The following is a 13,971-nucleotide window of genomic DNA, read 5'->3' as shown; positions in this document are numbered from 1 at the left end:
TTGGGGTTAAGGGGGGACAGGCAAAAAGTGTAAAGGTGATCAACTGTATGGTGATGGATAGAAAGTAAACTTTTGGTGGTAAGGACACTCTAGGGTATATAGTAGCAGAACTATAAGGTTGTACACGTGAAACTGATATAATGTTGTAAACTGATGTTAACGTCAATAAAAAAATAAACAAAAAAATCACCATAAAAATGCAGATGACTACAGGCATGTGAAAAGATGGTTAACATCGCTAATCATCAGGAAAATGCAAATCAAAACCACAATGAGATACCACCTCACACCTATCAGAATGGCTATCATCAAAAAGAACACAAATAACAAATGTCAGCAAGGATGTAGAGAAAAGGGAACGCTTGTACACTGTTGGTGGGAATGTAAATTGGTACAGCCACTATGGAAAACAGTATGCAGCTTCCTTAAACAGCTAAAGATAGAACTATCATACGATCCAGCAGTTTTACTTCTGGGTATGTAATTCACTAATTCAAAACACTAATTCAAAAAGATACATGCACCCGCATGTTCAGTGCAGCATTATTTACAATAGCCAAGATATGGAAACAACCTAAGTGTCCATTGATGGATGAATGAATAAAGATATGGGGTGTGTGCGCATGTATATATATGTATACATGCGCACACATACACACACACAATATACAATATGTACTTAGCCATAAAAAGAAGGAAATTTTGCCATCTGAAGGAACATGGATGGATTTGAAGGGCATTATGCTAAGTGAAATAAGTCAGACAGAGAAAGACAAATACTATATGATATTACTAATATGCGAAATCTGAAAAACACAACAAACTAATGAATATAACAAAAAAAGATGCAGATTTACAGATACAGGGAACAAACTAGCAGTTACCAGTGGGGAGGTGGGGAGGAACAACATAGGCGTTGGGGGAGAAGGTACAAACTGTTGGGTGTAAGACAGGCTCAAGGATGTACAGTACAACATGGGGAATAGAGCCAATACTTTGTAATAACTATAAATGGAAAATAACCTTTAAAATTGTATTAAAATTTTAAAAAATAAAGTAAATACAAGTCCTTCAACATCTACTATAAAATTGGAGACTTACTTCCAAAGAAAGAATATCAAAGTAAGAATAACAGAGCTACAGAAGCCAAATACTGTGCAAATGTAAGTATGTGCACATCTGTGTCTGTAAACACACACAATCTCAAAGAACAAGAGCTGCCAGGAGATAAAACTTTGAAGAAGAGCTGTGCCTGGGACACTCCATGGCTTGAGAAGAGACACAAAAACATAAAATCGGTATAATTTACTTACAATGGCTTTAAAACTGAGGACTTCACCCTTGAGGGCAAAAGTCATCGTACTACCTCCTATTCCATTCTTCGGTTTGGAAATTAACAGCAGTGACGCTTCAGCAGGATGGAGGAAGTGACTGGTAAATTTCAGAGTGATGGTAGTTTGGTTTCTATTTAATAAAAGATAAAAGAGAAAATATTGTATTGAGAAAAAGACAACTAACAAGCCACTATTCAGTGCCAACCATGTGTTCAGGTCCCACCCTCTGTTAATACACTCACTTCCACAATAAAATTAAAGATTGCTGCAGATTTTAGAAAGGCTATAATTGAGTTACTGTTATCAGTCCAAACATCTTCAACCAGTCTGTAAAACCTAAAGTTAAATTCCAAATGTATGTATAATCTACCAAACACTGGGTTTTCTAACAGCTAGCCACAGGAAATCATACATGTATTTTTGTGTGAGTTTCATAGGACATTCTGTGCTACTGATTAGGCACATTCTTAGTCACAGCACATGGAGGGAAAAAAAATGAGAAAGTAGGAATTAAGAAAAAATACCTATAACTGGGTGAAAATAAAATTCAAACCTCAAATCAAAATAATGGTATAAGTTGCATGACTTTTATTTGAAAGATATACTTAATTAAAAGAATAAGGAAAACTCATCCATCTCCTTTAATTTTCAACTTTCTAGTGTAAAATATAGTAAAATGGTAAAGAATCTATGAGTTGGAGATTTCACTTCTCAGTTTCTAGGGGAATGACTAAATCATGGCACCCTGGCAACTGTGCATAACAACAGACACCATAGACACAAAGCTGAACTGTGGTGAATGTAAGTCTTGGCAGAAAGCTCTGTGATCCTCTCATAACACAAAACATGGAGTTTCCTGAAGCACTGCTCCAAGAACATTTCTCACTTGCCCCTCTATCTTCCCTGAGAGGCTATCAGCAGACAGTTTCTCATTGCCTCCTAGATTCTGATGAGGTCTGACGCTTGCCACCTAGCTCCCTTCAGGGTAGAGTTACTGGCTACAAAACTGCTTAGTTGAAGCATGAAATTGATTATAAGCAACAGGTATCCTAGTATGCATGATGCAGTCATCTGGCTTCTCTTGTTTTGGTGTCACTCTACATAAGGGATACAGGAATCTGGGCCCTTTGGTAACTTTCACTTTCACTGTTTATGTAAGTAATGAATTCTCCAAATGAAAAATGGGCTCAATTTTTCTTTACTGGCTGAATCTTTCAGCCTTGCCTTGCCTTGCCACAGCTGTGGGTGGTAAACCTTGGGGACATTTTTACCTTTGCTTTTTCTCTGGCTTTTACCATAGTTAGACTCATACATCATTACCACAGTTAACTTTGTACAAACTATCACCCACTGCCTTCCCTTAGGACACACACATTCAGGAATGGAGATGGAAATAGATTCTCTCGGCATTAAACTTTGGCTTAACTTTCCCAGAACCTGTGAGGAATTTCTGTTGAATAGGTGAGTTTAGCGAGTAGCATAAAGTGAATGAAGGACTTTAAAAATTAATTGAAATGTTCTCAAAATTGTTTTTTAGGGAAAATTACAGTTCACATCTAGCAGAAGTGGGAATGATTTTGTTACAGAAACAACAGGTCAACCAAGAAACAAGCACCACTCGGAGGGTTGGAGTACTCAGATGTATTATGCCGGCGGGCTCAGAGGGGCTTCTGCTCCGAAGCTCTGAGCACCTCCAAGACGTGCGCATGAGATTTTATAAGGTAAAGTACAAGCTTGGGGGTATTCGGCCAATAGGCATGGAACAGCTTTAGCATCATCATTACCAAAAGTGGAGGCAGGGAGGCAGCAAACCAACATTCCAAAGCCAGATATGTATCTTTGAAAATCCAGCTGGCTAGCAAAAAAAACATGAACAGCAAACCAACACTAATTAACTTAGATTTACGAGTTAGTCCAGCAGAACTCAGATCAGTATTCCAATACTTAGACTTGTGAGTTATCTTGTTAGCCCAGCCCAGCTTTTCTTGTTAGCCCAGCCTGGCTTTTATTCACAATTTTATTCAGATATAATATCATTAATCCCCTCAACTTGCACAAAAGGACATTTTCTTGGCTATTATGAAAAGCTCATAGGCTTAAATTTAATTGAGAACAAAAATATTTGACTTTGGGATCTTTTTCTGGGTACATATGCTCAAATTATGTGTTAAGATACCTGTGAGTGATTTAAGATTTTTCTAGATATTCTAAAATTCATTATTAGATAAAGCCATTCATTCATTCATTCAATTGATATTAACAGAGAACTTACAATGTTCCAGACATTGTTTTACGTTTTTGAGATAAAGTAATTATTAAAAATAAACCCCACTATTCCTGATCTCTTGGAGCTTACATTTTATAGGACATGGCAGGCATTAATTATATCATCACAAAATAAATGTGAAAATTATAAATTCTGTATGTGCTATGAAGGGGTATGAGAGCACATAATGGAGAGTGTGATATAGTCCAAAGGATCAGAGGAAGTGATGTATCAGGTGGGATATGAAGGATGAGAATGAGTTAGGTAGAATGAGCAGGGGAGGAAAAAAGGCATCCATGCCTCTAGTATGAGGACTTATGATATGTTTGAAGAACTTACCAAAGGCCAGTGGTGCTGAAGCTTAGAGAGCAAGGGTATTAGTGATGAAGATATAGCTAAAGGCCAGCCATGAAAGGCCACAGACCATGTTGAGATATTCAGTCTATATCCTAATGGTGATGGGAAGCTATTGCAATATTTCAAACAGAAGAGTAACATGACCAAATTTACATCAAAAAAGATTGTTGCTATTCTAACAGAAAGGATGGATTGCAGAGAAGCCTTTTATGATCTACTGTAGCAGCCCAGTTTAAAGATGACAGTACATGAAACTAGGATGAAAGAGGTGGGTAAGAGGGAAAAACACCAAATTTTAGACACATAAGGTAAAATTAGTATGACTAGGTAATGGATTGGCTCTCCATGGAAGATGACGAAAAAGGGTGTTGAAGAATGACCATAATCTAAATAACATGTACTAAGTAAGTAAGTTCATGGAACTATACTTAAGTTCTATGAAACACGTCTTAAAATACAGTATCCTTTTTATGAGGCCAATGGTTGGTTGTAGGACCATGAAGATTTGAGCTTCTCTTGAGCGTAGATATTCCTTTTACAAATCTGGTAGTCATACTGGAGCATATGCCTTACTGAGTGTATTAGAAAGTTTAGAATCACGTGGGTCATCCACTTCACGTAAGTGTCTTAGGTATCCAGACATGTGTATCATAATTACGGCCTTTATCTTAATTTTCTTACCTTTTATTTTCTCTCTGCTCCAACTGCCTTCCCTCATTTAAAAAAATCTCCTTGATATTACATGTACCTCATAAACTACTTCAACTTGGCCTTTGGAAGAGATGGAGAATAAATATATGACACATCAATGTCAGTGCCCAGATGGCTCAATGAGAATAACGAGGAAAAAAAGAAAGAGAACCGTTTTTTCGAAGTATATTTTCACTTTTATGATAGTGACTCTATGATTATAGCTAAATTTAGTCATCAAGTTAGATGCAGAAATATGTTTATTTATATGTTGGTGGAGCTGTTTAATCTTTTCTGTATAAATTATATCTCAGGGAATTTAAATCCACAACTGGCAGAAAGAGCCATTATTAATCATGATTTAGACAGACTCTAAGGCAGGATGTGGTACACATAATTATATAATATATAATATATATAATGATAATCCTACATATTTTCTTTTAGGAAAACAAAATATTTTCAGAAACCTAAGTATAAAAACTAAAGACTTCAAAATTATTTAATCGAGCAAAAAAGATATTTTTTAAAAACACCTAAAAATGGCATTAGAGCCTACAAAATAAAATGCATCTAGAAGTGAATGTCTGTTATCTATACATACTGAGAATTAAGCTTTGTATCTTCTGGGAAACTTTCTGGGGTTTCCCTAAGAACACTTAGGTGCTTCTTTTGTTTTGTATTTTCCTCTAGTTTTATACACACATCCACAAATAAAACAACTATTAAATTATATCCTCACGTGTTCGATTGTGTGGCACTCTGCTATACTATAAACCTTTGTGAGTAGTGTTGATATATTTTCATCTATGAATTATGGGCACTTGGAATTTAGAGGATGGAGGCAAATATGTACTGCTTGTCTAAGTTCCAGTTACAGAACTAGATGTTTTGCCTATATAATTACATTCACTACTGACAGCACTATGGGTAAATATTCTGATCCCCATTTTCCAAATAAGAAAAATGAGGCTGAGTCATAAAGCCTACACGTGTCAGTATCTAAGCCCAGCATTTAACTGATAAATGACATGATAAAAGGGTTCTAAGCCACAATGGCATCTAAAACCCAGATTCACTGCTTCTCTAAGAGAAATCTCATTAAAATGATAATAAAAGTTTGTCTGTTTTGTTTGTTTTAAAGCTACTAGTTAGAGGAAATCATCAATGAGCATCTGCACAGAGGCTAATATAAGAAACAAAGCTGCCCTGTAGACTTCTGGAGAAGCCATTTCCAGAAATACCTAGTCATATGGAGGGCAAAATAGGATTCAGACAACCATATTCTTCCTAGGGCCAGTGTAGGATGCCAGGCAACTGGGCATAAAAATAGAATGTTTTTCACCGTAGTGAAGTCGACCAATTGACAAACCTGTGCATATACAGGATCACAATTTAGTTGTCTATTGCCATATTATATATAAACAAGTATCACAAGTCATTAGAGTATATCCATCAACATGAAACACTAAGACCGAGATAAATATATCAGCTGACCTCAAATAAAATAAAAACAACAGAGGTAACAGAGAACGTAAAGTCATAATGTAAAAGTCAGAGACATTTATGAAGATACTATAACCCTAATTTAAGAACAAGATGCTGTGAAATAGACATACCCAATGAAAATGAAAGTATTCTTACAAATACATATAGATTATCTCTCTCTCTCTCTCTCTCTCTTACCTAAAGGAAACAGTTGGAAAAGGAGGCTTGTTGATAGAGGAAAAAGCAATGACCTGAAAAATATGAGTGATAAGCTAGGATACATAGAAGACCTAATTAACAGGTTCAATATCCAACAACTAAAGGTTAGGAAATGAGAGCAGAGAAAATGATGAAAGAAATAATTTAAGGAAATTTTCCAGAGCTTGTGAAAAACAACTTCATAATTAAAAGGACTCACATTGTACCCAGACAGTGAATAAAAAAATGACCCTCCTTGATGCATTCCAGAACAATATCAGAACACAATGAAAGATTCTAAAAACTTCCAGAGGTGTGGGGAAACAGAATAATAGATTTTCTCATCACAAACACCAAATATTATGAGGCAGGTGGAACAATTATCTCAAGAGTTATGAGGGAAAATCCTTTCAACTTGGAAAAATACCAAGTAAAATATGAATCAAGTGTAAGTGTAGTCAAAAGATATGCTGAAAAACCAAAATTTGGGGATATTTACCTCTCTCACACTTTTTAGAAGGTTTCATAAAGGCAGTTTTTTTTTTTAGCAAATAAGTGAATACACTAAGAAAGAGGCAGATATTCATTTCTATCCAAAGAGAAATAAACAGTGACCAATACTGACATCTCTTCAATAGGTCTGGAAAGCTATCAGGCCAAATAAGAATGAAAGGCAAAGTGCTCTAGAATGTGAGATACCTGAAGGAAAGATTTTATGTACTTCTTTAGAATTTATTAATTTTCTCAGCTTAAAAAAGGAGGCAACAGATAGTTTGTATATTCATAGTATAAGAAATATTTACAATCTACATTTGTACTCTTGGAACAGTAATGAATAGAAGATATAACTAGTGACATTTGGTGGGAGGGCAATATATCTAGAGTAATAAGTGACCAAGATCATTAAATATTATAGCTAAACATCAAGACAGTATTTTTGAAGTTGATATAACAAAAATATTGGCAAAGATACACAGATTATTTATATTTATGGAAGTAACCATTGGAAGAACTAAAACTAGACATAGTTGAAAGAGTTAAAAGTAGGTGCTCAAGTAGTGGATCTCTGGAGGTGGGGATATCAGGGGAGAAGGACTTGCTTTGCATGTTAAACTCCTCTACATATTTGAGTTATTAAAGCAGGTGCAAGTTAAATTTTGACTAAAAAAAGATAAAGAAGTTGAAAATAAGAATATATGCATATGTACAATGTGGTCAAAATATGAATACATTTATTCATCATTACATGTGGGAGTATGTATCCATGTAAATATGGCCAGTTAATGGTCACTTGGCATGTGTTAAAAACCTCATGAAGCTAATATTTATAAATATGTCTCTATTGATATAAACCATAAAAGGTGCAATGGTGAATAAAAAGGAAAAAAAGCACTGCTAAAAAATTAATGGGAAGTAGGCTGTTAGGTTTACCCAAGTGAAATATTCTCACAGACCAGTTCCTGGAGAAACAAAAATGATACAATTATGTGCCACAGATCTTCAGGATTTCTTACAAATAGTCAAACCACAAATAACTAAGGCCAGGGGCGTTGTATGAGTATGATATAAACACACACACAGTACATGCAGCTGTCAGTTAAATAAGACTGCCAACTCTGGATTTATATTGGCTGGTTTTGAATCTCTACTTCATTTAATAGCAGGGAAAAGTGAGTAAATGATACAATGTCCTTGTGCCCAATGTTTTCTTCTATAAAATGAAGACACTAATATGGTTGCCAGGACGATTAAATATGAAAAGGTACATAAAGTGCATACTATATCATACAGAGCACATGTTTAACAGGTATTAAGTATTTTAATATTTACATATATACTGCATTTATTTTGTAAATATCCAATTATGCATATATTATAATAAACACATGCTTGTACATATAAAAAGACTGGAAGGAAATGAACTAATAAATTAAACGTGTTTATCTGATGAGATTCTAGGCGATTTTTGTTTTCTTTATATTTTTCTGTAACAGTCAAATTTTCAACAACACAGGTATACAGGTTTCACATTAAAAATAGAAACTATAAATGTTAGCTTCACTAACAAGACATACAGTCTTAAGCTAAAACATCAGAGGTTTAGGGCAGTTGTTAGGAAGAATTTCCATATAATGGGAGCTCTGAAATACTGGAAGAGGTTATTAGGTTGATGAGTGAACAAAGCAGGAAGAGGGGAACCTTAATCCTTTTCATTTGTATCATCCTATTTGAAGGACAGAATAGATCTCAATGATCAAAGTACTGAGGGAAGACAAATGGTACTGTGACAATATCCAAATGAACTAGTATCACCAAAATTGTGTTTTATAGCAGACATAGAAGTATAACTAGGAAAATGAGTGGATTGTTTTTATAAGGAGTTTTATTCTGAGATATGATTTATAATATATAAACAGGTGAGTGGAGGATTGTTTTTCTCATATTTAATTCAATCTGGGTAGAGTTCAAACCATGAATATTCACATTTTATAAATGATATACTCCTTTAGCATGGAGCAGCAAAGCAGCAACTGAAGAAAATGAGCACAAGCTAATGACACAAGCCAAGGGCACTATTGCAACTGGGCTCCTTCATATTTTAAACACAATTAAAAATGGCTCCCCTTTCCAATTATTTCTGTGTTTGATATACCAAAAGTAATAAAGACTATAATGTGAAAAGTAATTCAGGTCAATGTATAGTTCAAAAACCAAAAAGATAACTAAATAAATAATTAGTAGTTATAATCTGTCACTTTGCACAAGGTAAAAAATAATCAAATACAAAGGCAAAGAATAAAATTCAAGCCTAAAATTCATTTCTTTTTCAAGTCGATTAGTGGTTATCAAATCTGTCTAACCTTGTGGTACTGACACGGCTCTTCTCATATCATCCTTGTACTATGTAATAAGAGCATTTGCCATCATTAACACTTATTAGCATATGAAATAGGATTTGTTGATCTAGGAAGAGTAATATATTATGCTTATATTTAATTTTTGAAGACTATTCTCTGAGGTTTTCATTTGTTCTTTATTTGAGAATGGGTGAGGAGTAGAAACATTAAACAAGTATCATGTGAACAAAATCAGATAAAAATGAGACTTTATAGAATACTATCACAATTTGGGAGTGTACCAGATATACATATACAATGATTATGAAGGGATAGAGAAAAATGGCAACATTGGGGGTGTCTTTCGAGGCAAGATAATTAGTTTTTACTTTTATTTTTCTTCCTACTTTCATAGGTTCTATATTTTCTACAGTAAGTACATAGTGCTTTCATAATCAGAAGCAACTAAATACTGTATATTTAGCACACACTGACTCCCATTTCCTGCAGGAAACAGAACTATAGTACATAAAGAACTTAGAGTCTATTCTCTGTGGAGCATATGCATGCAACATAAACTAAAATTAAATGCATACATAAAAAGCAGATGCTTTATAGTGTTAGAATTGTCTTAACAAAATTGGTGAGGAATCTCAATAATATGAATGATTTATCTCTGTCTGGAGTGATGATCTTTTCATTTCATACTAAAAACAAATCTGGGTCACTCTTTTATAATTATAACACACATTAAATCTCTAGGGTTCATATGTTCAGTAAAAAAAAAAAAACAAAAAAAAAAACAAACTTACTTTGGAGAAATTGTCACAACATTCCCTTCCTGGGAGAGGGAGAAATCAGAGGCATCTCTTCCGACAATTGTAGCATTATACACTAATCTCTTGAAGCCTGGATTTTTCAGTAGAATCTATATTGAAGAAGAAGAGAGTATAAATGAGATCATGAATTTTAAAAATATATAACTTAACATTTCTTATTTTTATGAAAGAGATACTTTAATCATTATTTATTCTTAGTATACTAAATGGAAGAAAGCAGACTTTGTATTTAAAGATAGTGTGGTGTGTGTGTGTGTGTGTGTGTGTGTGTGTGTGTGTGTTTTTCAGAGTGGGCAGGGAGAGGAAGATTTCAGGTAAGGACATGACAGATGTAAAAACATTTGATCATTCAAAATTTCAAGTCCAAAGTTAGCAACTTGGATTTTAATCTTACTGCAAAGGGAAATCTTTGAAGAATTTTAAAAAGAGAATTTATTGCTTATATAATCCAATTTATAAAAAGGTTAATCTGGCTGCTCAGTGTAGAAAGCATCATAAGGAGTTAAGGTTTAAAATCAGAGGTCCAAGATGAAAAGGATGGTAGCCTCATCTAGAAGTGGTAGTATAGCTAAGGGTTGGCTGTCTTTTCCTTCCTGACACCAACCATTTTTGAGAAGGAGTTACTTTATTTTTAGGGAGTATTTCATGAAAAACGTTAAGTGCTTATGTAAACTATAATGGGGATTTTAAAAAATACACATATTAGAAAGACATGAAGTTATCATGGAAAGTAATGACCCAGAGGAGGGAGAAGACCTTGGGGAAGTAGATGACTGGCCAAACTAGAGTAAAGAAAAGATGACTGCACTTACGCAGTCCAGGAACTATAGTCATAGATAGAATATGGTAGAGATCTGTTCAAAGATTAACTACTTTTATATTTCAATGAGAACTTTGGTAACCTAACTACCATGACAAGTATGTAGTTGCTGAAGAGTTTCTACCTTCAGTTTTCCCACAAATTTGGGGGGTCTCATGTTGCTCACTGCCTACAGATCTCAGTAACAATGGAGGGAAGATTATGCTAGTGTTATTTGTTATGTATGTATGTGTGCATTTAAAGTATTAGTTAACAGATCTAGTGATTTAAGTCACAGAGAGCTAATTTCCATTTTCTGGAAGGAAATGTTGAAAATAATAGTAGATTCACTATGAACTGTTATTGGTTTATAGTCCTGGAACTTCTATAAGCAGCCTTGATTGCTTAAGGAAGCTACTCACTCTCATTATGTTGAATGAATGAATGAATGACACAAAGGCTTTGGGCCCATCTGTGGTCATTCCACCCAACTCCTGGATTTCATGTAGAGTGGTGAGTGGCAGATGGGGAGAAGGGAAAGTCAGCCAAGGAAAGCAAGCAAGCTTTGGAGCCTCAATTCCCCTTTAGCAATGACAGCCATCCCGTTACTACTGTGCTCCTGTATAAATTTTGTTTCCAAAAAAAAAAAAAAAAGACTTCAACTGGTTTTAAAAATATCTCAGAAGATCAATGCACTCTACATTTTTTTCACTGATTACTACATTGTTTAATGGGCCCAATGTGTATTCTATGTTTCTATATGTGACATATAGCTACAAAAATACTTTTTCAATTATAGTAGCCATTGCTTCAGATTTTTCTTTCTCCTGGAGGGTTGAAAGTGTTGAGAAGGACATTCTACAACTTAGGCACTGCCATTTACAGTGCTGTTTATGCACACGCGCACATGATGCCATAGATTCTGAGCGATTTCTGAATCAGTGATTTTCTTCAATGAAATTTAAAATCAAAGCATCTTGTAATTGATATTTTATTTTGCATTTCTTTTCAATTTTTAGTTTCCTTCAAAAGCTGTCTGTATATTCTCATCTATAATCTCAACGTGTAAACATTATTTCTAGTAAACAGTTAACTGTGAAGATTTCATGTTTCCATTTTAATATGCTTTCAGTTGATTTTTAACATTACAAATAAAATTTATGTATAAAATGAACTTGTGTTATTAGCTACTCTTTCAAAACAATACCAATCAAATGACATAAAGAAATTCAAACATGTGGACAGGATTAGAAAACTAGTAATAATAAGTAATAATACTTAAGTCCAATAAATCACTGCTTAAATCTAATTCAGAGTCCTCCTATCTTCTGCAGGCTTAAGTAAAGCATTTCTAACTCTTCAGAAATTTGATTGTGAAGTCAGAAGGCCTCTCCAATATAATTACAGCTCTCGACTAGTTAGTACCTGAAGTCCTTAAATATCATTACACTTAGTGAATTATCATAGTAAATACTGTTGAAAAAATTCTCTAAAGAGTTGTATATCTCTTTTTCCAACAAAAAAGGAAAAGTAATAAAATTGAATAAAGGGATCATATCTCAATTTTTGGTAACAGAAAATCAAGAGGAGTGGCTTTCCTTTCCCTAAATTGAGCCCTTTACATTTTGAGACAAGGACCTGACTTTTTCTTGATTTTTAACTGAATCCTTACTAACCATCACTCAGACATTCACAGATGCTGCAGTTATTTTCTCAATGAGGTTACACTGACAAATCAAAGAGCACCAGGACATCTCTTTAGAAGACCAGATATGGACATGTTTTGCATTCAAAGTATAAGATTACCACCCCACAAACTGACTATGAGGAGGAATACTTTAAACAGCCTGAGGAAAGGAATAAACATGATCCGACCAAAGAGGTAAATTACCTTTTGTACATAGTAAGATTCTATCAGCCCATACTGTCCTGAGAAAGAAGCAAGGAGAGACGTGCAAGTCTGGTTGAAATTTTAGGAAAACTAGTAAAAGGAACAGTCTTAGATAAATACAAGCAATCAAAACTTGTATGCTAGAAGATATTTCACAAGTATTCAAATGAAACAAACTGTTTGAAAAACGAAGTGAGATTGATGATGCCTGACAAGATATTTCTCAATTAAAGTGAACACCTGCAAAACATGACATATTTATACAGATTTTTTTTATGGTCACAGGACTCCAAATTTCATTTTTATTTTTTTCCTGAATATTAAAAAATTCACTGTTACACATGTAACAGCTCCAGGATACATAAAATCCTTTAGTAGGAATTAAGTGGTCCTGCTTAGGAGTGCTTTCATTATTACTTCCCTTTCCATATCCTCATCTGAAGAAAATCCATCTGGATGTGTAAACTTCCCTAAAGGGAAGTCAGGCACACTCTGATCACAAGTTTCCACTTATGCTGTCAGTCCTTTTGTACATGAAATGGATCTCAAGTTTCCTGAAAAGATCTGCCTTCAAAGTGCTTAATTTTCATTTTCCATCTCCCCACCCTATGCCTGAAATGAATGCAAGAGTCATCATTCCATTGCGGGTGGCGATTATTATTAAGGAAAAATTCTCCTTTTCACTCTGCTATACCTTTGGTTTAGAAGGACCAATATTTGCTAAGGCTTTTGTATGATATATCACACTGATACTTTTGTTAATTTTGGAGTGGGAAAGAAACAGCTAAAACCCCGTTTAACTCCATGTATATTTTGGTCCTAATGATCTCCTTACCTCTGTCAGCACAGTGTCATGAAGAGTACAATGAAAGGGCACCACCTTCTTGGGGAGATATGTAGGCAGTCTTTCATACATGTAGACACAAAACATGAGCATCAGGATTGGATTAGGATCACAGATGTCAGTGGCCTAGTTTCAAAGAAAAGAAATATAAATTAGAGGATTTACAGAAAAAATATATAAAAAGACCTAAAGCACAGTACATCAATTATTGAATTACTTAAAACATCTTAAAATGTTATGAATTGACAATGACACTGAAATGGAGATACAGCAAACAGAATAGTGCTTTTAATCAAAGCAGCTTGACCTATGTGCTAAAAGATGAATTAGATGTGTTCTAAATATAACAATGACCTCACAGCCTCAAAGACTCCATAAAAGCTAGTCAGAGTCCAGAAAAATACTATGTACTAGAACTACTGGCTATG

At 34.4% G+C, this 13,971-nt stretch overlaps 1 protein-coding gene across 1 annotated transcript in view; it reads right to left on the bottom strand.

Moving 5' to 3' along the window:
* The window catches only part of CFAP47 (cilia and flagella associated protein 47), a 359,639-nt gene that overhangs the window by 189,906 nt on the left and 155,762 nt on the right, over positions 1-13,971 (bottom strand). The window contains exons 33-35 of the mRNA XM_032474648.1: positions 13,535-13,669; positions 9,983-10,098; positions 1,314-1,464 (exon numbers count right to left, since the gene is read on the bottom strand). Coding sequence (XP_032330539.1) covers positions 1,314-1,464; positions 9,983-10,098; positions 13,535-13,669 — 402 coding nt within the window. The remainder of the gene's footprint in view (positions 1-1,313; positions 1,465-9,982; positions 10,099-13,534; positions 13,670-13,971) is intronic.

Source organism: Camelus ferus, chromosome X (assembly GCF_009834535.1).
Source record: "Camelus ferus isolate YT-003-E chromosome X, BCGSAC_Cfer_1.0, whole genome shotgun sequence".
In the NCBI taxonomy this organism is placed as follows: Eukaryota; Metazoa; Chordata; class Mammalia; order Artiodactyla; family Camelidae; genus Camelus; species Camelus ferus.
This window is presented reverse-complemented; position numbering and strand designations above follow the sequence as displayed.